Source organism: Thamnophis elegans, chromosome 5 (genome assembly GCF_009769535.1).
Source record: "Thamnophis elegans isolate rThaEle1 chromosome 5, rThaEle1.pri, whole genome shotgun sequence".
Taxonomy (NCBI): domain Eukaryota; kingdom Metazoa; phylum Chordata; class Lepidosauria; order Squamata; family Colubridae; genus Thamnophis; species Thamnophis elegans.
The window spans coordinates 42,945,984-42,971,327 of record NC_045545.1 but is presented as its reverse complement, the minus strand read 5'-3'; the positions used below and the strand labels follow the sequence as shown (position 1 = coordinate 42,971,327).

Below are 25,344 nucleotides of genomic sequence, written 5' to 3'. Positions count from 1 at the left end.
ATTCATTTGAAAGCTGAGTTTGGAGAGTTGATGAGGAAATATAAATATAGTCTGTCAAATATGCATCAGCACTTAAAGAAACTGGAAATAAACAGCTGGACCTCTTCTATTTATATGTATCCAGAATTCAATTTAATATATTTGTTAAATTAAACTCTGTCATTTGGATCAAGGTGAAAAATTGTCAGTAAACTTGTATCTTTTCTGAGTTGAAAAACTATGGCTTCATACTTCTGCTTTATTATTGAATAATATTCATTCCCTAAAAACCCTTTTTAGGAAGTCTTTCAACATATTCTTGAGGAAACGTATTTTGTAGTTTTTATTATTTTAAAATTATCTCTTGGCCTATAATTATAGTAGAAATTGCAAAATATGTTACCAAGCAGTGAAGAGAACTATTATGATACACAGCACAGGTGTCACATTGCCGTCACATGATGTATCACAATGTTTTTCCCCCTATAGGGTGGGCGTGGCCTATGTGTGATGCATCCGGCCTGTGGGCCTCCAGTTTGACGCACCTGATATACAGCATAGAATGTTACCCTCAGGAACTTTAAGATGTGTGTACTTCGAGAATTCTGGAATTTCCAGTCCATATATCTCAAAGTTGCGGCAAAGCAACTGAACAGAGAAGCACTGTTCTAGATTAAGTTGAGAATAGTATATTTCAAAAACAGAATGTTTTTATTTTAGGAATTCAAAAATGGAATTTACAGAACTCTATTTAACAAACTCATTGATTAATTATTTTTTCCACTTTATTAACAATGCTGTCATTTCCAGTTTAGAAATGTTTATATCATTCATGAAAGGCTCTCTTTCTCTGGTGGAAAATTGATGGGTCTACTAAATTCCATGAAATCTGCTTTTGTCTTTCAGAATATGACAAACTGGGATTTCTTCTGAAGTTGGATTCCAAACTGTGAGTAGAATGATGAAAGGACTTTAGTTTGATCTGGCATTATTAATTTCTTTTGGAGACAAAATAAATTTTGGTCCTGGATTTCAAATCCTATTACTATAATATTATACCCATAAGCAGTGTTATTCAATAGCCATGACTAAAATTTATTATAAAAATAGTGGCTTCTTAATATGATTTTAATGTTTATCAACAAAATAGATTCAAAATAAACCATCCAGAACATGTGAGAATTTTCATCATAGTCCATTTCAGACTATGAAATTAAGAAATAAAGTCAATTTAATTAAATAGAGCATTACTGGGTGAGCTTATATGAATTTCAAACCTGTGCATACGTAGGGGTTTTGTTAACATCAGTGTACAGGAAAAATAAGATAATCTGGCCACATATTGCATTAGCCTAATTTGTGAACTACTATGTTCATGCACCACCCTAAGACATTGTAATTTACTGGTGATACATTTATTTACATTTATAAATAAATTATTTTGCAGACAAAATATTCTTGCTGTCATATTGCTAAATCCATTACTACATGATATTTGCCTGACCCTCACGGTTACAGGTTTTTACTGTTAGATACAATCAGGGTGTTTTCTGTGCATTGATTTACAGGTAGCCCTGGCTTACAACAGTTTTGTTCAGTGACCATTTGAAATAATTGCTGTGCTGAACGAAGGGTCTTGTAACCCATGCCCGAAGTCACAGTTATCACAGTAGCTTTGGAAGTTTTGTAAGTGTGGGCTGCCTGCCAATGAATTTTGATAATGTGACAGCAGGGATGCTGCAATGGCTGTAACTTTAATAGCCATTTTGAGTGATCTTAATAAAATAGAAAATGCAGGATAGAATTATTTGAAGAATCATTTCAGAGATGATGAAATAAAGGTGATTGTACTTCAGAAGTGGGTTGCTCCCGGTTTGGCTGAATCGGTAGTGGTGATTCGGTTTGGGTCACATACCGCTCCTGAGTGAAGGAGTGCAATGTCTGCCAGTTTGAACTAAGGTAACAGAATGTGAGGCAACTGGCAGTTGGAACAAAGTTCTTTTTAGGTGGGGAGAGGGAGTAGAATGTTAACTCCTTAGCATCAGAGAGTGTTAATTACTGTATAAGAAATACTAATGATCTGATGGTCATTTCGAAAAATCCTTTCTTAGAGAGCACCTAGAAGCCAAGAGAAACGTACGTGCCAATTTTCAAATTTGTAGGCTTTACGGTTCTGGAGATTTCATGATGAGTGAGTGGTATTTGGCTTTTATATATATAGATTCAATTTGAGCTTGGCTCTGGATGACTCTTGTTTGTTGGCAACAACTTGGAAATGGATTTGGAGGGATTTCTTCTCGGCTTCCACTTTGACTGCAGACTTGAGATTTTTCATCCAAATTCTGTTTAGTTTTTTTCAAGATGACTCAGAGCCAGTTATGTGTTGCTACCTTCTGTAGTCATACACAGTATTGTGATATAATCTTTTTGCTTGATTTGGGCTTGTGAAATGTTTTGAGAAGACATATGCAGAAAGGAATGGGACATAGAAGGCAAAATGCATAGGCTGCGTGCAACCAAACTCCCAGTTTCTCTCTCCCTATTAGCTTATTGAAGCTTACTGTGCTTCAATCTGGAAAATGCATCTCAAGGCTCTGAAGGGGGGGGGAGTAAATCCCACAAGTCAAACATTTTTGTCTTCTGATTTGGAAGTGGAGAGACTTGAGTAACCTTTTTAAGCAATGGCATACTTAGGTAGTGAGGACAATCTACTCTGAGGCAAACAATAAGGTGGATTGTTGCCAAAGATGACAAGGTGGCTGTCAGAACCTCTCCATTAGATAATTAGGAAAGAAGACCACGAGACTCCATGCGTAGAAATCAAGTGTACTTTTACTAATTATAAATGATTAAAGGCATAGCGAAGCGAAGTCTGATTATTTAGGCGCGAAAGCAATTGATATATAGAATAGCCCATTCCCCACCCCTTGGCATCACAGCTATAGTCCAATCATAATTCTCCCAAGTGTCAGGTGTGAGATAACTTCAAAAGGCATCATGAAGATGGAATGTCGGTGCCGTTAGTCCTGGCGGGAATCTCCTACGCATGCTTAGTCAGACAGGCAGCTGAACTCCAGAACCTTCCTCTAGTACAATGAGTAACCCCTCCCAAATACCAAGCCCTCCCTCCCCGTTTCATGGCAGTCGAAGCAACAGCAAAGCAGAGGCTGACAGTGGCTGCAAGAATCAATTGCTTAAATCAACACAGAACAGTAGCAATTGAGGTAAGTGCCCTCTTAAGATTTGTTGGCAAGATTTTTTTCAGAAGTGGTTGGCCCATGCATCCTTTCTGGTCCAAAATCATCTGGCTGATTTTATGCCTGTGAAGGACTAAAACTCACAGCCCCCCCCCATTTCTAGTCTGGTGCCTTAATCACTACCCTAAACCTGTGCTCGGTAACAGAGAAGAGGGTGTTAAATAAGTATTCCCTGCAGGTTCCAAATATGTTAGGTATGCAACTGCTTGTAAGAAGGCTGCTGGCATGTTTGGTGCTCCTGTAATTTGCAGTGCAAACTTTAAAAAACTGCCTCCAAAAAAACTTTGCTGGAGGTCACAGCAGTGTCTTCCCTTTTAAAGTCATTAATCCTTCTAACTATGGTTGAAAGTGTTATCTCCACATATGTTTTATACTGAAATAAAACTGGTTACCGCCAGTAACTTGCCTGATCGTGTAACAACTGAACATCAATTGTTATGAAAGATTTAACTGAAATTATAGTACAGATGTCAGAAATTTAAATTTAAATTTTTGACTTCAGGAGATTGTGTTGATTGTAGATCATTTATTTATTTACTTATTTTATAAATGACTATCCTATCAAACAGATTGGGTAGTTTACAGAAACAGTTTCGGTTGGTGTTGATGTAGTTTATGTTGATCTACTTATATTACTCATGTTTATTCTGCAAAGTTGGCAAACAAACACATTGTAATAAGTGTAGATAAAAGGACATGTTCTGAACCCCTTCCTAAACATTAGTATGGAGGAGGTAAACCCCAACCCGAGTTAATTTTGTGTAGCATGGTCTGTATAAAGTTTCATCATCTCATTTAAAAAATTATATTATTTTAAACATAATTAAAAAACAAAAAAGAAATATTTATAAAATAAATAGTTTGGAAAGTTACATATAAGTGTCTTAATAAAACAAGCTGGAATATTAATTTTATTGATACTGTTTTGATCTAAGCTTGTCTTGAGAACTGGTTTCATATTAACTTATAGTAGTTTTGTAATTTGAAGCTTGTTATTGATAATATTCCAGCTTTCCACATTTCTAAATGCTTGGACATTTAGCCATCAAAAAACCATTGCTTATACAGGTGAATTTTAATTAAATTATTAATTTACTTAGAGTTCTCTAGTTAAATTATTCAGATTCATTCAATGAATTGAATAATTAGAAGTCAAGGAATTATAATATATAGATAATAGGATTTTATATTTGCTTGAAACGAGATGCAGATTTTATTTCGTTTTCTATTTATTGGTGATAGAACAACATGCATCCTAAGTGAATTTATATATAATAGTATGTTTGGCCTATAACCATATATTTTACTAAACTGATAGGAAATTATTATTTTATCAATAAAAGAGAAAATAAAGTCATAAACTATCTTGTTTAAACCAGACTTTGACTACCTCATATTCCTTGGCTCATGGCTGAGAGGCGAATATGTTTGAAAAAGTACTCTACTGGTTTTAAGAATTTGACATTTGGCTGCTTATGATCTTCTTGTGATTTCTGGCTACATTGTTGATGCCCAGGTTTTGTGGAAATAACAGTCACATACTGGCTATGTAGTCAAACTAGTAATGAATGCTTGGACTTATTTTCAAGGATTCATAAAATTGAAAGGAGATGAGAAAAGAGAAGAGGAGGTCAAGAAAAAAGAAAAGAAATGTATAAAAGAAAAAAATTAAAAGTGAGCACTCTGAAATTACTGAAGTGCTGTCAAATAAGTTGCATTCCTACATGAAATAAATAGTTAGAATGCAAAAGAGGGTCAGTTGGAGGGTTTCAAAATGTAGGTGGCATCTTGAATATAAATAAAGCTTTAATGAGAGGCTACTTTGCATGTTGACAGGCAGATTGTAAACTCAACTTCCCTGAACTTTTCTGGATGTTTTAGGTACTGTGTGTAAATTATGGCAAGCTGTAGTCTGTAGCTCTATGTCTTGACCCATATAAAAATACTTGGCAATAATTCCTTTACTTCAAGCTGTTGCTGGAAGAGTAGTGTCCTATCAATAGTCTGGGATTAATCAAACCTATAAATAATTGCAGATGGCAGAATTACTGTAGCATGCACTCTAAAGCACAAAAATGTTTAAGAAGGAGCTAGTAAAACACTTCTTTGAGGGGAGGGGAAAGAAAATAGAGCCGAGGTGGTGCAGTGGTTAGGGTGCAGTATTGCAGGCCACTTCAGCTGACTGTTATCTGCAGTTCAGTGGTTCTAATCTTACCGCTCAAGGTTGACTCAGCCTTCCATCCTTCCGAGGTGGGTGAAATGAGGACCCAGACTGTGGGGGCGATATGCTGACTCTGTAAACCGCTTAGAGAGGGCTGAAAGCCCTATGAAGCTGTATATAAGTCTAACTGCTATTGCTATTGCTAAAATAAACTATTGCATTATTAACCTGCAATCTGCATTCAGGTGCTACCTGTACAGTACATATAGTCTCTTATGAAGAAATATCTATTGGGGTTAGAATATGTTATCAAGCATTTGGCTTCTTTATATGTATGTGTGTGTATGTGTGTAGACACACACAGAGTCCTTGACTTATAACAGTTCATTTAGTGACTGCTCAAAGTTGCAGCAGCACTGAAAAAAGTGACTTACGACCATTTTTCACACTGACAATGGCTGCAGTGTCTCCACAATCACATGATCGAAATTTGGATGCTTGGCAATTGGCTCATATTTATGAACGTTGCAGTGTCCCAGAGTCATGTGAACATCTTTTGCAACGTTCTTACAAGCAAAATCAATGTGAAAGCCAGATTCACTTAACAACTGTGTTATTAATTTAACAATTGCAATGATTCACTTAATAACTGTGGCACACAAGTTCGTAAAATGGGGTAAAAGTCACTCAACAAATGTTTCACTTAGCAACAAAAATGTTGGGCTCAGTTGTGGTTGTAAGTCATACGTTTATATGTAAGTAGAGTTATGTATATGCATATGTGCATGTATGTGTGTGTGTGTGTGTGTGTGTGTATACACACACACATATACATATACACACAGACAGAGTGTGTACTTAAAGAGTTCATTTCAGCTCAATGTTTTGATAGTTTGGGTGCCAAAATAAGGTGCCTCAGGTTAAAATACTGAAGAACTTCAGAATAGGATAGAAAGCTTTCTTGGGAGGAGTAGAATGATCTGGAATAATAGATATATTTACATCTGAATTCTTTTGTGACAGAAATAGGAAATTACGTGGAACATTATGAACAACTTGACATGTAGCCAATGCCAACTTTGAATATGACTGCTTTTATGTTGCTAACAGATTATTCTGTTATTCTCTTTATTTGTTTATTGATTAGTTGATTGACATTCTATCTTCCCATCTAAAATATCTATTTGAGTCGTGGCTTCCAAATCTGTCTGGGAATGGAAATCAGAGCTACACATTGAGAGAGCTGTGATTTACTGCCAAGCTCTGGTGTGAAGCCTGACATCTTCCCGCAACACTTTGCCATTAAAGAACATTTGGACTGGAAATACCAGGTTGCATAAGTGCATTTCAGATAGACCACTCATAAGGCTGGTATTTTGCAATTCCTGATGTTATCATGGTAAGAAAAAAGAAGTAGTAGAAAAATATAGAAGGTTACCAGTGAAAGATGATACTTTGACATCCCCATGAAACTCTAGAGCACCCAGAGCCAAATACTCTTTTTAGATCAAAGTATATGTAAAATAATTCACTTCAGATATCTTTATATTTGCAGTTCTAACAAATTTGCACAGAATGTTACTTATGGGACAATCTCAAATTAAAGATGAAGAATCTGCTTTGGAAGAATTAAATCTTTTGATTTTTTTTTAAATATTTTTTTAATAGTTAGAATATGCAAATATGCAATTGTTTTAATTGTTCACCAATGCACAGTTAAACAATTTTGTCACATCCCATGACTTTATTCCTCTTCATTTGAAAAGAGATTTTGGGTTTAAACAGGTCAAGCTGCTATTAAAATATGCTTCATTATTCTATTCTAGATGCATTTACTTATTTATTAATGCTGAAAATTTTAATTTCTGTTTTGTCTGCCATATGTCTTTGGGTTTCATGAATATAAATTTAGGGTAAACTCATGGTATGCATAAACAACCAAAATACTTCTTTACATCCTTTTATTTATTGCAAAGTAGCTTAAATCAGGGTCTGACTTATCTCTAGATTATGGGTTTGTATATAAATATGGCTATATTATTTTCACAGTGGTTTAAATTGGAGGCATGGCATGACAGACATAGAGGATAAAGATGTAATAAAAATGTAGGTTGTGATAACAATGGAAATCTTAACTACTTTAAATAGGCTGAATATACATCATTTTAATCGTGAGATGAAGTTTATGGATTGTAGACTTATGTTTGACAGAAAGTGGAAAAGATTAATAAAACATACTGCTGGCTGACTTTTCTACCAGCATAGCAATATGATTATTGCTGATGGGGCATTTTAAAAGTCCATTGAATTGAGAACAACAATTAATGTGAATTAGTATCAGTGATGGCTTGTGTCTTTGTTAAGTCTTGTTTCATTGTTGAAGTACAGTTGTGATAGGGCAGATTTCTTTCAATATGGTATCACCTAAATGAGCTAGAATTCAAAAATGTGCTGGAATAATGAAATATCTTTGAAGCTACTGCCCAAAATTCTATTCCCCAAAATGTTTGGATGTGATAATTCTAATCTAGATATAGAATAGGTTTGTTTTCTGGAAGCCAGGGAAGAATGGAGATTAGATATATAAAACCTTGGGTAACTGAAGATGACCTATTAGGCAAAAATTTTTGGAATTCCTAAATTACACAAAGGTAATATCATCCCAGTGAAGAAATACCTTGTCTGAAATGCAGTAATATTCAAAATGACATATGACATATCATGTGTTTTATCTGCTTTAGGGAGCTAGTAGATAACTAGTGTTCAATTTTTAAAAAGGAAGAAAATATATAGAGACCATAAATTGACAGTAGAACCAAAGTTATATGAATGAAAAGTTAATGAACAATAGAAATATTTGGATACATTTATACATAATTGCACATTCTTCTACTATGATATTCCCATTGTTGCAAGTAAATATTGGCTGAGTTCATATTACATTCTAAATCATAAATCTGAATTAATAGAATGCAATTGCTATGTTCAGTTAACATGTTTATATCCAGTCAGCCAAATTATTTGGGTTTAAAAGATGATTTGTTTACACAACATGTTAATACAACTGCTATGGTAGATTTCCACAATGGCAGATTAACTTTCAGAGGGCAGGGCAGAAAGTCAGGAACAAGATACTGCTCTTATTTTTGTTGGGTGGTAAAAATATCCTACTATAACAATTGTAAATAATAAGGAAACATGAACTTTCCTACAATTATATAACAAGGTACAGTTAGAATTTATTCAAAATTTTATGAATAAATAGCTAGATCAATGAGAATTAGTTACAGGTTAGCATAGCTCTTAAAGCAGTTATGTCTTTTTTCAGGCAAAAACTTGAAAAAAGATATATTTGTTTCAATAAGTAGTAGAATGGAATTGCTGCACTCATGAAAGTTCTGAAGCACATCAAAGCATTTATAGTTCGTGATGGAGTCCCCTGAATGAGTTCACATGTTACTGTTACTGGCATTTTTCCTGTCAAAACTCTTTAATAAATAATTAAATTAAAATCCCATGATATAATAACATAGAAATCTATCTCATTAAACGATTTTTTAATTTTTATTTTTATTTATTTGGAAACAATATACTCATATTTTGCACTGAAATTTGAGGACAGTTATGCATTCATTGTTCATACTCTTTGACTAAATGAAGATTACAGGTAGAAAAAGAAGCCGGCAGATATAGCTGTGTTTTCACCATAGTAACTGTTCTCATTTGGAATTTAAATTCAGTCTTTTATACAAGTAGCCTTGACTCACAACAGTTCATTTAGTGACTATTCAAAGTCACAACCCTGAAAAAAATGACTTATGACCATTTTCATACTTATGACCATTGCAGCATCCCCATGGTCACGTGATCAAAATTTGGACAGTTAACAATTGACTCATATTTATAATGGTTGTTGTGTCCTGGTGTCATGTCATCACCTTTTGCAACCTTCTGACAATGGGGAAGTCAGATTCATTTAACAATTACATTACAAACTTAAAATCACAGTAGTTCACTTAACAACTGGAAAGAAAGGTCATAAAATGGTGCAAAATTCACTTAACAAATGTCCCATTTAACAATAAACATTTTGACTCTATTGTGGTCGTAAGTTGAGGACTATCTGTATATCCACTGATTGTGCAAGAGACTGAACTCTTAGAAAATAATAAAAGGAAATGTTGAAGTTATAGTATACAACATCTCGATTTTCACAGTAGGTAGAAGAAACATAGTAATTTGGTTAAATTTACTATACGGTACTAATATTACATTATAGCATTTATATAGTAGTAAATGTAACAGAGTAATAGTTTACTGGTTTACCTAGTAATAAAATTACATATAATATAGTATTATAATACCAGAAAAAAAAGTTAGGTAGTATTTTTCTTTATATTTTTAGAGTCAAAACTCATATAATAGCAAGGAAATATGCTACATACCCGCAGCCACATGGTACAATTTGATGACATCCTATTTTAATTTCATAAGACTTTTTTTGTTCCTGTTGCTGCTGTTCAGAAATACTAATGATAAAAAGATTTAATCGATCCCCTTTTTACTTTTTTCTTAGGATGATCATAACACTTATTATTTTTCACAGGCCTCCAGAGCTGGTATCAAAATATGGAAATATCTCAGAGGGTGTTTGTAAGCCTGGGTATGCTTCTGCTTTGATGACTGCCATCTTTCCAAAGTAAGTGACTGTTCCTTTGTAATACCTAATTCTGTTCTCTTATTATAATGTCCTAAATATGTGATGAAATATTTACCTTAATTAAAATGAATTTCAGAGCTATGCAATGCTGTTTTAATGATGCAAAAATAATAGTATATGTACTTAATGACCACAACTAAATGAGATATTTTTTTCATTGTATACTTAAATTCCCATATTTTGTTATCATATTAGTTGGGGTTTTTAGATTTTATTGTATGATACCATGATTAATCACAGCAGGTTACAGCATCCTCTGCTGATTTTGAAAATGTTAGCTAGAGTTGGATCATGTTTGTGGACTTGACTGGGAATATTTTAAACAAAAAATTATGATAGAAGGCAATGGCAAAACATTTCATATTTTTGCAAGAAAATTGTATGGCTGGATCTGAGGGATCACTAGGAGTAAAAATTGACATTTTCACGGACCATTTTAAATGCTTCTAAAGTGTCCATTTAATTCAACAATGCTATATAGGCTCATACAAAAGGATGAAATCAAAAGGATGGTCTTCTAGCTCAGGGGTGTCAAACTCGCATTGTCACGTTGTCGTCACATGATGTATTACGACTTTCCCTCTTTGCTAAAATGGAGTGGGCGTGGCCAGCACGTGATGCATCCACCCCACGGGCCACGAGTTTGACATCCCTGTTCTAGCTAGTCTAATATTGTATTTCATGGTTGCCATCAAGATACCTTTGAAAAAGTTAAGATTGGTCAGGAAGTAGTGACACCCTTCAGCTCGTGTACACCATATTGCATCATATTTCATATCTACTGATCATTGATTCAGCCTTCCATTCTTCCAAAGTAGGTAAAATGAGGACCCAAATCGTTGGGAGAGATATACTGACTTTTTAAACGCTTAGGGAGGGCTATAAAGCATTGTAAAGCGGTATATAAATCTAAGCGCTATTGTTATTGCTACATCCATATCTACATCTGAATGATATGGATGGGTCTGTTTCTGATATGGAGGTAACCATTACAGGTTTAGTATTAATTAATTTGACTATTCCAGTGTTAAGGTAAGCCAATTTAACTACCATTTCTGCACTTCGTGGCAGCACATTCTATTCAATTTCTGCACAAGGTCTGTCTATCTACCATTGTCTGTTTAACAAAAAGAATTGGTAAAGATTGGTGAAGAGTGCTAAAATTTAATATCATAGAGAAATGTATCTTTCAGGTTCACAAACACATGTATGGGGCACATGAACAAATTGCATTTGGGGAGGATTGGGTGCGCGTGCGCAGATTCACACATACGTGCTTTGGGCACTTGGTCCGGAAAAGGTTAGCCATCACTGCTGTAGAATCACATTCAATGTTTTTTTCAATGATTTTTTTTTTGTATGATACCAGGTATTATGTGAAAGAAATTGGAACTGATAAGGCAGAAAAGGGTTTTTCATTCATTGAATGGGTTGTGTCAGAAATTAGTGACATTTTGATGGAGTTGCTATGTTTCCATTTGTTGAATTGCACTTTTTTAAAAATTGGTAGTTTTGGTGATTAAGTACAGCTGTGAAAAGAACAGCGTTTGACCTTTGTCTGAAAATAAGTCTGGCTTTCTGTGCTTTATGAGAACCTCCAGGCCTATGTGGTTAATCTGCAGTGTAAGGGACCAAGCATGATAAGGGTCTTTTTCCCTTCTCCAAACTTGAAGAAAGAGCCTGAAAGCATTACATACCAGTATACAATTCTCAGCTGGTGATATTTTCCAACATACAATTTCCTTAGAGTAATACTTGCACTACAACCATTTTTTGATGTGGCATTTCTGATCTATGATAGGAGCACATTATATTTTATAGTTTTATTTGTTTTGGTCCCCCCATTTTCTTGGTTTTCCTAGTGAACATAGAAACATTTGGATCTGTTGTCAACAAAAGCCTTTTTGGTTCTCTGGAATCTAAATAAATCTATTTAGCGATATCTAGAGATTTTTACTGTGCCTTCCTTGTTGCTTGGTTTTGTCTGTACATTCATATAACACAATTGAGAGCCAGTGTGGTGTAGTGATTAAGGTGCTGGTTAGGATAAGGGTTGTAGTTCTCCTTATACAGTACACAAAAGCAGTTGGGGTGATTTAGGATTAATCACTGTCTTTTGTCTCTAAACCGAGAAGTTGAAAACATCTAGCTATCAGCCCAAAGTCAAACAGTATGGGAGACTATCATTGTTATACTTTAATAAAGAGGCCTAAAGTGGAGAGATTAAAGTTGATAACAACAATATTACTGAGGACCACAATAACAGTTATTACTGAAAACCTTGAGTACCACTTTGTAGACTACAATTTCTCAATCATAAAAGATTCTATTATATGCCCTACAAGCCTTCTCTGATCTGACTCTAATAGCTGTTCCTTTTATAGAGGGATATATAGTGGACAAGGCAAATGATGCACAAGATCATAATAGAACATTATACTAGATTTGCAATTATATTAGAGTTGCAATTTGATGTACCATATTAAGATATGCAGAATCTATCCTAAATTATATTTATTTATTCTTATATTCCTTGTCATGAGCTTTTTACAACTTCATGAATCTGATTTTTTTTCTTTAGTTCAACTTCAGCAAATATTCTTCATAAGCATGAGATGACAGCTATGTTGCTATAACCCTCTTTAAATTCAAAGACTCTTGTTATCCACACAGATTAACTCAACACCTCCTCACTGAACTAGCAGAATTTGTTACAGCTATTCATTATTTTGGTTAAGATGAAAGTGCCAGCTTGTTATTTTGTTACCCTTGTCAAACTCTTAAATATCTTTAAAAAGACGTGCAACCATTCATAAGCTTTTCTTGCTTTCTGTTCTCCTATTTCCTACATAGTAATTTGGAGGAAGATTGAATTAATAGTGATGACCCCTTAACCATAAGTGCATTATGTTCTTATTTTATGACTACGGCAGAAGGAAAAGTAGGCAGTATAAAATATTGTCTTTTACTGCCAGATAAATTATTAGAAAGTTGAAGATTTACCAGATTCACAAAATGAATAAATAGTGTTGACTTGAAGAATCTTAACTGATTTTTAAAATGCTAGTAAAATATCTCTTCAGAAATCAATTAATATTTTGATGGTGATGTTTTACAACTCTGTTTATTTAAATTTGCTACATCAGTCTTATCTAGCAATTATATAAAAGCAGAGTATAGAAATAAGCTTTCTATCTCCCACATTAAATGGTTTTCTCAAAATCCTCAAAAGCAAAGATTGCAAGATCTAGACAATAGTATATCATTGGAAAGTTACATATTAATATTAAAATAACATTACTTAATTAACTGAATCTGGGTGTGGTATATCCATTTTATAATGCATGTGGGAACTCTTCCTCATTCCCAGTTTAATTGGAATATAGTGTAGATTTATACTATGAAAGATTAGGGGAAATGCATAATTCTCACACTGAAAAGATATGCAAGGTAAAGTATCCCAAGAACCATTTAATATGATTATAAATAAAGTTATTAATGAGCATATGATGCCAAATACAGGCAGTCCTTGACTTACAACAGTTCATTTAATGACCACTTGAAGCAACGTCATCAAAAAGTGACTTATGACCATTATTCACACCTATAACCATTGCAGCATCCCCATGATTGCATGATTAAAATTCAGATCCTAGCAACTGTCATCTTTATCACAGTTGCAGTGTCCCATGATCATGTGATCCCCTTTTGTGAACTTCTGACAAACAAAATCAGTGGGGCAGCCAGTTTCCCTTAACATAGTACTAACTTAACAACTACAGTGATTCATTTAATAACAATGGCAAGAAAAGTTATAAAATGGATCAAAACTCACTTAACAACTGTCTTGCTTAGCAACAGAAATTCTGGGCTCAATGTTGGTCATAAGACGAGGACTACCTATATAATAAGGGTAGTAAAATTTAAAAGAAATAGCCAAATGCATCAAAAGGATCCAACTTCACTGAGAACCTGGGGTTCCAAATAGTAAATGCAATTCAGTGTTAGCAAAAGCAAGTTGATGAACATTGGTACAAATATACAATAAAGAATCTAAACTGGTAGCAATTGGAATCGTGGTGTATGGCTTTATGAAAAAATGAAAATGAAGTTTAGTGTTCAACTGCTATAATGTAGGCAAATTCCTGCTTAGAGCCATTAGGAAGGGAATTGAAAATAAATATGTCAAAACAGTAATAGGCTTATAATTATATGGAAAGACTTTATATAAATTTATGACCACTTTACTTTTGAAAAGGATATTATAGATTTAGAAAAAAAGAGCAACAAAATAATTTATCCTCATAATATTCAGAGCATTTAGAACCTGCAAAGTGATTTTAAGTACATAGGGATAAATGCTTGTTTATAAATTGATTGGTGTGTCTATGCCATATTTCAAGATTGGAATATGCATATTACATAGTATTCAAGAAAATGTAGGCATTTGAGGCTTACATTTATGTGTTTATGTGTTATGTGTTAGTTGCAATGTAAAGGTTTCCTACTGGTCTGTTGTAAGAGGCTTATAAAATATTTCTTTACAACAAATATTAGACTAAGTGGATGTTCTATGAAATGCAGGGTTTGTTTAGTCTGGAAGGCATAAAAAGAAACTCTGTGATATTATTGTATTTTTCATTGATGGTTGTGATTGTAAATGAGAAATGCACACCTAACAAGTAGAAAAATGTGCCTCATTTGAACTAAAATTTTAACTTGGAAGAGATTCTCGATCATTATCTCCTAAAAGTGAAATTTAATCCAGACATATTTTCTTCATTTTATGGCTTTTATGGCCAGAAGCTTCCTGTATTGTTCTATATATCCAGTCAAGCTGATTAAATCACATTCTCAGACAAAAGATACCAATCATGGTTTGATGTATTTAAAATACACTCTGCTTTGTTATGACAAATGGAAGTTCATATTCTCAAAACTTCACGTTGCTGTGAGATGTTATAAACTGTGTATAAGCATTTCATCTCACCTACCACCTACTCCTAAAGTCTAACTTTATCTTGATTTATGTGACATTGAGTAGTTTCATGAAAAAATAGGCCTCTCATCAATTTTGACAGTTTGATAATAATTTACAATTTGGTCTATAGCATCTTGTCCTCAGAACACATATGTTCTTTCTTGTATACTCTGGGGGATCTAGATATTTCTCTTAGATTTCAGTTTTCCCTTCTCCATATAAAAACAGAGAAGTTCAGATGTCCTGACTATGAATATAAAAGATTTTGAAATATACTTGAAATTTCTAAATGGAAAATTGAGGTGCCCCCTAGAATAATATCTAAAGTAACTAAATAATACTTTGCCTGCTTCACAAGAGAGACTCTCATTGGATTATAATCATAATAATAAAATGTTCATGATACATAACAACATAAACACATAAATAGTACCTTGCTGGATCAGATCCCTGGCCCACCTAGTCCAGCAGTCTTTTCTCACAGTGGTAGCCAACTACACAAGCTCAGTCTCCCAACCAATGGCTTTCAGAAGCAATCACAGTACAGAGACGCCTAGAGCACCAATGGAGATCCAGTAAATCCGAATCGAACCGAGCACTTTTAACATCCTGCATCAGAGAGTACATCCGGGCAATTAGGACGTCAAAAAGAACTTATATTGCCACTCTGATTGCTTCCGCTGAGTCGCGCCCAGCCGCCCTGTTCAGGATAACCCGTTCCCTCCTAAATAGGAGGGATACGGGTGATCCTTTGCAGGGCAGGGCTGAGGACTACGTCCAATTCCTCGCGGATAAAGTTGCTCGGTTTCGGGCGGACCTGGACTCCAATCCTGCAGAACCAGCCAAGGCACTAAGGGATAATCTGGTAGGTCATCGCTGGATTGATTTTCAAGCTGTTACCCCTGAGGATGTGGACAAGGCTATGAGAGCTGTAGGTGCCTCCACATGCGTGCTGGACCCGTGCCCCTCCTGGCTGGTTGTTAACAGCAGGGAGGTGACACGGGGCTGGATCCAGGCGGTTGTTGCCGCCTCCCTTCGGGAGGGGGTCTTTCCCCCCACTTTAAAGGCGGCGGTGGTGAGACCCCTCCTGAAGAAACCATCTCTGGTTCCAGCCGTTCTAAACAACTATCGTCCAGTCTCCAACCTCCCCTTTGTGGGGAAGGTTGTTGAGAAGGTGGTGGCCTTTCAGCTCCAGCGGTCCTTGGAGGAAGCCAGTTATCTTGATCCATTCCAGTCTGGCTTCAGGCCTGGCTACAGCACAGAAACCGCTTTGGTCGCATTGACCGATGATCTCTGGAGAGCCAGGGATGGAGGCCATGCCTCCATCCTGGTACTCCTTGACCTCTCTGCGGCTTTCGATACCATCGACCATGGTATCCTTCTGCGACGACTGCGGGAGGTGGGGGTGGGAGGCACTGTCTTACGGTGGTTCTCCTCTTACCTCTCGGACAGGTCGCAGTCGGTGTTAGTCGGAGGGCAGAGATCGACCCCTAGGCCCCTAACATATGGGGTGCCGCAGGGTTTGGTCCTGTCCCCCCTACTTTTCAATTTCTACATGAAACCGCTGGGCGAGATCATTCGACGGCACGGGATAAAATACCACCAGTATGCGGATGATACACAGTTGTATCTGTCCGCCCCGTGCCAACTCAATGAAGCGATGGACGTGATGAGCCAGGGCCTTGAGGCTGTTAGAGACTGGATGGGGGTTAACAAGCTTGTACTCAATCCAGATAAGACCGAGTGGCTGCTGTGCTTCCCTCCCACTAATTGGCCAAGTGTTCCATCTCTCAGGCTGGGGGGTCAAATACTATGCCCCTCAGATAGGGTCCGCAACTTGGGAGTCCTCCTGGACCCACAGCTGACTTTTGAACATCACTTGTCAGCTGTGACCAGGGGGGCATTTGCCCAGGTTCGCCTGGTGCACCAGTTGCGTCCCTACCTGAACCGGGAGGCTCTCACAACAGTCACTCGTGCCCTTGTGACCTCTAGGCTGGAATACTGCAATGTGCTCTACATGGGGCTGCCCTTGAAGAGTATTTGGCGACTTCAGCTGGTCCAGAATGCAGCCGCGCGAGCGATCGTGGGTGCACCTCGTTTCACCCACGTAACACCTATCCTCCGCGAGCTGCACTGGCTGCCTGTTGATCTCCGGGTGCGCTTCAAGGTGCTAGTTGTCACCTACAAAGCCCTTCATGGTATTGGATCTGGGTACTTGAGAGACCGCCTACTGCCAATTACCTCCACTAGGCCAATAAGATCCCATAGATTAGGCCTCCTCCGAATTCCATCAGCCGGTCAATGTCAACTGGCAACTACCCGGAGGAGAGCCTTCTCGGTGGCTGCTCCGACCCTCTGGAACGAACTCCCCGTGGAGATTCGTACCCTCACCACCCGCCAGACCTTCAGCGTAGCCCTTAAAACCTGGCTGTCCTGACAGGCCTGGGGCTAAAGACTTCAACCCCACCCGAATAGTATGACTGTTGCACTTTTTAACGATGTATTGTCTTCATGTATGTAACTTGTTTTGTCTTTCCCTCCCCCTGAATTGTGAGCCTCCCTGAGTCCCCTCAGGGAAAAGGGCGGCATACAAATAAAGTAAATCCAATTAAATCCAATACATGACTTTTATGAGTTAATAGAAGACTGTTTTGAAGCCAGCAAAACTATTAGCCAGCATCACATTTAAAATTAATAAATAAATAAATTCAAAATAAAGCATTTTTAATTGCAGGTGGAAATAAATGAAAGCCAGTGGAACACCAAAGTAATGTGCAATGTGTTTGCATTCAGATGCATTCCTCCTCTTTTAAGAAACTATCAAGACTGGGTATGCAATTTAGTATATCAGGAATTGTTTTCTAAAACACTATGAAGTCAAAGTACAATACATTCATCAATTATGTTCATCCAACATTAATTGTGCATATATAAAAGATGAAATAAAGCTGAGGTGATAAACACATGGCTTTTAGTATTGACTAGACAACCCCTGATCCATTGGGTCATTGATTCAGAGATATTTCTTTACCTAAATGTTAAATGAGACTGTTTGGTGTAGTGGTTAAGTCATCAGGCTAGAAATCAGGAAATTGTGCATTTTGAGCATAAAGCCAGCTGGGTGAACTTGGGCCAATCGCTTTCTCCTAGCCCTAAGAAGGAGGCAGTGGCAAACCACTTCTGAAAAAACTTGCCAAGAAAACTGCAGGGATGTTAACATGTGACTATAGCTCAAAATGTGGTGAATTGCATCTTCTGTTTTTTCATATTTGAATATTTCTTACTATGATTTTTATGCAATTATCATTTTGACTTATTTATTCATGGAAAAACTTACAAGGAATTGATTTGTCTCAAGTTTTTCTTTATAAGGTGTTTTATTGGGCAAAGAGTCCAATAGATTAAAATGAACTAAAAAGATATAACCAGATGAATGTGTTTTTTTTAAGGAACAGTAATATAAAATTTTATTACTCACTGCGTGCATAACACTGTAGAGGCTCACGTCATCCTGTATGTCCTGTATATTCTGGATGGAAGCTGTGGATGCATAATCAGAAATACAAACAGTGGGCAGTAGAGGAGATTTTGGTCTCCATTTATATGTATTTCTGAGTGTTAGAACAAAAGCTTTATATTTTTCTTTTGGGTGAACTTTACTTAACTAGGATCTGTTTCAAAGCTTCTGGCATTGTGAAATTCATATTCAAAATAAGTATGAATAGAAGCCCCCAAATCCCATCCAGTATGGAATAATTTAATAGAACAGTACTCAAACTAAATATTCAATTAGCTACAGCCTAGCGAGGTGGGAATGAAGTTTAAAGGATATCTGTGCCCATACATCTACTTTCTAGATGATTTTTCAAGTTTAATTTTCTCTGATGTTTCAACAGGAGAAAAAATTAGATCAGTGAAATGCCTGGTGTAAGTCCCTAACTGGGCACTTACAAGATTCTCTAGAAGGAAGATAATCTCCTTTAGGCCCTGAGTTTGTTTCACCCAGTTCCAGTTATACACAATATTAAAAATTGATATTTCAAGACCTTGGAAAATGCTACATGTGGCACAGGGAATCTATGTTTATTTTCCTCTCCCTTTTTCACAGCCATGCCTGCATGTATATGGTTGTAGAAGGGAAAGGGGAAGTTCATAACACTTCAGAGTTCAAGATTGTACCCTTTATTTCATTAGCTAACATTTTCCACCTAATTTCTAGCTGTTATGTTCTAGTTCTAATAGTATAATCAGTTACTGTGATATATGCTCTTATGTCAGAGATATAGGGAAGATAATCATTTGGGGATGAATATAACAGATATGTCAAACTATATAATCAATAATGATTATATCCTCCCTGAAAATTATTTAAGAGTCTGGAGGATTTATATAGTGAGGAAAAGGGATCTTATATGAATGAAAAATGGAAGCAGGAATATTTTATAGTTAAAGGAACTTTATTTCTACTATGCTGCATTGGTCCAAAAACCCTATTATTATTATTTTGTCCTGGAGAATTAGGGAAAGCTGTTGCTCTGTGATTACTTTACATTATACATGAATGTATGTGTGTAGGCTTGGTTCTTAAGAGAGCCAGTGTAGTGATTTAAGGTACTTGCTTAGAAGCCAGCAGACTATTAGTTCCAGTCTCACTTTAGCCTGAAAGCCAGCTGGAACTTTGGGCCAGTTACTCTTTGTCTCTGCCCAACAAATCTCGCAGACTCTGTTATGAGCAAAATAGGAGGAGGAAAGAATATTATGCATGTTTGTACCTTGGGTTACTTCTAAAGTTATAAAATGGGATAGAAATCTAATAAACAAACAAATTGAGCACCTGGTTTGTCAATAAAAATACAATCAGTTCATAATGTATCATATATACATTTGCTTTAATCAAATATTTATTAAATCATGAAATATATATATTTGGGTGAGAAGAAAATGTTTCTCATTATATAAATATTGAAGCTGTTTCCCAGAGAGAGTTGCAATGACATGATCTGGTAGAAGTCTACAAGAAATTGAGTTGCCTTCTTCATGTATTCGTTGAGGGCTTTGTCAGTTGAATCCTCCAGATTCCATGCAGACCTCGTCTGTCTGTTTTTTTCATTGCAGCTCAAGTACTTTGGACAGCAACTTAAAGTTTCACAAAATTGTCGGGTGGGGAAAGCAAGATAGAAAATTACTTTTGGATTGTGTTTTTGTAATTGGGTGTCCTTTCTCACAGAGTGAAAACAGGATTGAAGGCATTTGTGGGTGTTTCCTTTTCAAGCAGAATCTGATTTTGCCTCTTGGTTATCATGGACGTTTTGTTTACTCTGTTTCTTCTAGCTGTCAGGCAAGTTATCAGAAACTCCTAGAAAATGCACACATTGGCAGATACTGGACTAAGGGAGAAAAGGTAGACACCTCTCCTCTTCCTTTCTTTGCCTTTTTTGGAAATAACTTGCATCTTTCTTAACAAAAATAAATATTGCTTGGAAAAACCAGAGCCTTGTTTACTTTATACCATTGTAAGAAACTACAAGAAAATTGAAGCTATAAATAAGACTTAAGAAGCACACTTATGGTAATTGCCATAAATAGTCAGATGATTCAAGTGGGTACATTGCTATATTTCTGGGAAATAAAATTGTGTTTGTATGAAAACATGGTCTAAGGAAAGATTCTATTAAAGATTTCTATTAAACTACCTACTTGTGTCTCTGCAATTCTTAATAATATCTTTGGAATAATAGGATAGATTCTATCTTCCTTGAAACTTGTAAGCATATGAATTTAGATATGTACTATTTATGTTTCAGTTCTGCCATAATTGTAACACATGTGTTTTGGATTGTGGATTTATCTATCTTTATGAAAAATGCTAGCACCTGGTTATTAGCAAAAGTATGAGCATATAATCTCTGTTCTGGTAACTTATTTCATTCCTAGATCATACATGCTCTTAAGTCATTGCCACCATGTACCAAATTATCTCCTTTCTTGTTAACTCTCTGGACCCTCTGAATTGAATTAGCCAGTTTTAACCAGCAAAAATAATTATTCTTTTGACCTAGAGTTTCCCCCCCTTTTTCTGAGTACAATTTGTTCCTGACATGGTGTTTTAGGATATGTTAATATGTGTTGGCAGTTTTTTCGAATTTTATTTTGCAAGGCCACCATGGTTCAGAAATGTTTAAAGAGCCCCTGCATTAAATATAGTTCCAAATGATTCCCCAAAAGTCAATTAGGTGGTTGGGCTGAATATTTTGCCTTTTTTCAGAGGTCACTGACTGAACTTTTGACTTGATAGGCAACTCAGTCAATCCCTTTGAAGTCATTTTTGACATCTTTACTCAAGTTGTTTCTCTGTTATATTCTCATGTTTATCATTGTGAACATCTTAATTGCTAAATCTTCACAAACATTAATAAGTCTAACAGGATTTCCACTCTGTACATTTTGTTAGTTGTTTAGTCATTTTGATGATCTCCTTTGTTGTTTAGCTGTTCAGTCACTTCCAATCTTTATGACCCATAAACACTATTTTGCCAGAATTGTCTGTCAATAACTGTGTCTTTGAGTTCTTATAAATGCATAATAATGTCATTAGTTCCATGTTGTCTTCATTGGCCTTTTTTGATTGCCTTTAGTCATTTAGTCAAGTGTCTTCTACAATGTTCCTTGCCTTTAAAATATTTATGCTTAAGCTTTTTAATGAAAAAAAATCATTATTAGTACTTGCAATCAACAATCTGGGTTTTATATGATCTGGTATTGAATAATTTATTCTTATTGCAGTCCAGGTTATTCTCAAACAATTTCCTGCAGCACCACAATTCAAAGATTTTTTTTTGTTCATGGTCCACATTTTACAGCCATATGTTACAGTTCAATGAAATAAATCTTTCCTGTCAATATGATGCCATGGCAGTGTAATCCCAGACCCAAATCAAAGTTAGGCTTGACAGTAATATTTTTTCTAGATCAATCACAATCTCTTACCTTAGTAGCATCTCTCTATTTCATGGCCACAATCACCTTCCCTCTCAATTTCTGAGCCGAGGAGTAAAACATCTATTACTATTTCAATTTCTCTGCCTGTTTGTATAGTTTAGATAATTTCTATATGTTTGCTTGATCAACTGACACATAAATAAATAAAAATCATAGGTTTTGATAAATTTCACAATTTCAGACAATCATTTTTATATACTTGCTGTATCCCATAAAGAATCAGTGATAACAAGGAATGACTGTGATCCATAATTACAGCATCTTGCTTTTATTTCTAAATTATTTTCCCATTTTTTTTCTTTTTAGCCTCCCACTCTGCTATTCTATTTTTTTTGTCCTCTGTGGTGGGCTGTATGTAAGCCATGTACAAGGCTTATGTTTTTCTAAATCATTTTTTACCCATTCCAAGCTATCAGAACATAAGAGAGGTTGAAAATTGAGTATACGTGGAAGGAAGAAAAGGTCAAGAGAGAGAGAAGGTAATCTGCTATTTTTAAATAATAGCATAAGACATATTGTCCCAATTCCTATAGTTCTATATTTTTCATTCCACAGTAACTCAGACTTTTAGTATGTACATAAGTAATTTCTGGCACATTTCCGTAATGTGAGTATGTTCTTTAATTGGAATGATATTTTATTAATCCAGATTGTGGTACATTTCTTTATGGATTTTTTTTCAAAATCATGCTAAAACTGCATAATAAACCCATATTGAAGGTAAAGTCTTTACAGCAAAGGAAATTACATAAATTGTAAGATTTTTTAAAGTTATAAGCAAGAGGTGGATAGCACTTCTAAATATTAAGTTTGATGCAAGTATATCAGCTTGCATCTTGTGAGCTCTAGGGGATAAAGAGGTGTGGAAATCTTGTTGCTCTCATCTTCACCTTAGAAAATTCCTATAAATATTTACCTGGCTCTCTTTGGAAACAGAATTGGATTGCTTAAATCTTCCTCATGTTTCTTTGTTCATAGCATTAAAAAATTCATTCAGAAAATAATATTCTACATATAACTTCCTGCATTGCTTTCTTATCACTGAATTCACTGTTGCCAAGTGTGGTTTTGGCAACTAAAGTACATAATTTTAAAAAGAAGTAGCCGAAACCACTTCCAGCAATTCTATCATCAGTTATTACTTAAGATCATTCATGTGCACCTGTACATGTATATAGGTATGTATGCATATAATTATGCATTTATTGAGGTTCTTTTTTCAAATTGGCAGCTATTCACATGATATACACATTTCATAAACAATTGTCACTACCTATAAATAAGGCAAAACAATAAAATTACTTGAAATGAGTTATAGCTAATGAATTAAATATTTTGTGGTGTAATTATGGAATTGTTATTCTTTACTGTTAACTGAATAAAATAGGAAACAGAAACTGAGGCCATTTTTGACTGCTAGAGTAATCATTCTCCAGAAAGTTAAGAGAATTTCACTTCTTGTCTTTGGTGATGTTCCTTTGTGCTTTTCAGGGCTTTTTACTTTTCCTATTTAGCATCTAAAAAGGCTGTTTATAAGTGAAAGGCCCCTTCAAATAGGCATTTTTATGTTTGAATTAGGTCAGGGAAATACACAATGTTTGCGCCAAATGTGGGGCAGGGGCACATTCCCCATAGGTGAAGTGAAGGGAAACTGTCACCTGCCTCTAGTTCCACATATAGTCCTAAATCTTGATTAAGATTTCAGAAAATATTTCCCAAGTTTGTGAGGAGACCACATTAAAGATACAATTTATCAGCTACAACTAAATGTGCTAGGAAGGAATGGTGCCTCTAGATTTGCATTTTCTCACCATAGAGATACCCTTTCTTACCACATTTTTTCAAGAAGACAATACCCTCTCATGCCTCTGCAACCATTTTAGAAAGATACCTAGCCGAAGATGTTTGTTCCTCTTTTATCTTTGCATGCGGAAGTAACAAATGACAGATGTCCAAAAGCTTCCACTAAGACTGCACATGCACACTATAGGGACACATAGAAAGGTGTGACTATTTCTCCAGTGCACTGCTCAGAGAGCCCAAATGCTGGGTTAACACAGCCTATCTGCCCTTGGACTGAGTGATGTTTTTCTTGACCACGCCTCCCTTTGCCTGCACATGCTCAATTCGAAAACTCAGTCCGCCCGAGTTAGGGCTGTTTTGGGAGAGCTCCAGTCTAAGAGCAGAAAGGCTGGAAAAAGTTTCCCAATTTGGACCACGTTTAAATTCTCAGATAGAGGAAATCACGCTTCTACATCAGGTCTGTCTATTTGCCTCCAGTGAGGCTTCCGTCGCTTTAAGAGAAGGGCTGCCGGGTTTTCCCTGCTGTTGCTAATTGCAAGCACTGCAGGGGGTTGGAAAGGCTTGCACAGCGGGGGCTGGCTAGCAAGGGAGCAATTAGTGGGATAAACCAAGTTCCCTGTTGGAACAGGGGCGTCCCAGGGGGAGGAAAAGTCCAGCAAGGCTCTGAGAAGGCTCTAAAGCAGGTGAGCCGGATTGCTAGGATTCCCTCGCCTGCTCCATTTTGCCCGGCAACAGCAGCGACGGCTGGAGCCTTCGCACACCTTCAGGGCTGGAAAGAGCGGGAAGCGGCTGCGTGCGCACCCCCCGCCATTTTGGATCGCTCCGACTCACTGGGCAGAGCGGCAGAGCTCAGAGCGTGCGAGAGGAACAAGGCAGCAAGAAGAGCCCAGCCAGTCAACGGAGCCCTCAACGACTGCAGAACGCCACGGGGAGGCTGGGGGCTAGTCTGGGAAGCCAGCTAGTCTCTCCCTCCGGAAAATAAGCTAAGTCTCGGGGAACCGAGGGCGGTGGGAGGAAGGAAATCCGACCCCAAGGCGGCCCTTCCCTCCTGGAGATTCTGCCAGCGCTTTTGGACTGCAAAGGCCAGCGCGTGCCCATCCCAACTCCAGTCATCTTCCAGGCCTCGTGGGGACCTGAAATGGCTGAGGAATGCAGGGAGGCCTTAGGGGATCAGGTGGGGCCCTCCAGCAAGCGCTGCAAGCTGGATCCCTCTGTAAATAAAGGCAAAGGGCACAAAGGCTCACTTGAAAGGTCTTCTCCAAGAGCCACAGTGGATCCCAGGGAGGTTTCAAGGCCCCTTCAGCCAGAACCTAGCCCAGACCGTCGCAGCAGGGAGTCAGCTTCCCCTGATCGTGAGGCCCAATCCCCCGGGGACAGTGAATTCTTGTCTGGGGATAACTATGCATCCAGGGATCCATCTCCTGAAGCATCTTGGGGGTACCCC

The 25,344-nt window shown here is 36.7% G+C and overlaps 1 protein-coding gene across 3 annotated transcripts in view; it reads left to right on the top strand.

Moving 5' to 3' along the window:
- ST3GAL3 (ST3 beta-galactoside alpha-2,3-sialyltransferase 3) overlaps positions 1-25,344 on the top strand; it is a 249,939-nt gene that overhangs the window by 82,771 nt on the left and 141,824 nt on the right. For all 3 annotated transcript variants that reach the window (XM_032218673.1, XM_032218672.1, XM_032218674.1), the window contains 2 exons: positions 886-928; positions 10,004-10,096. In XM_032218673.1, coding sequence (XP_032074564.1) covers positions 886-928; positions 10,004-10,096 — 136 coding nt within the window. The remainder of the gene's footprint in view (positions 1-885; positions 929-10,003; positions 10,097-25,344) is intronic.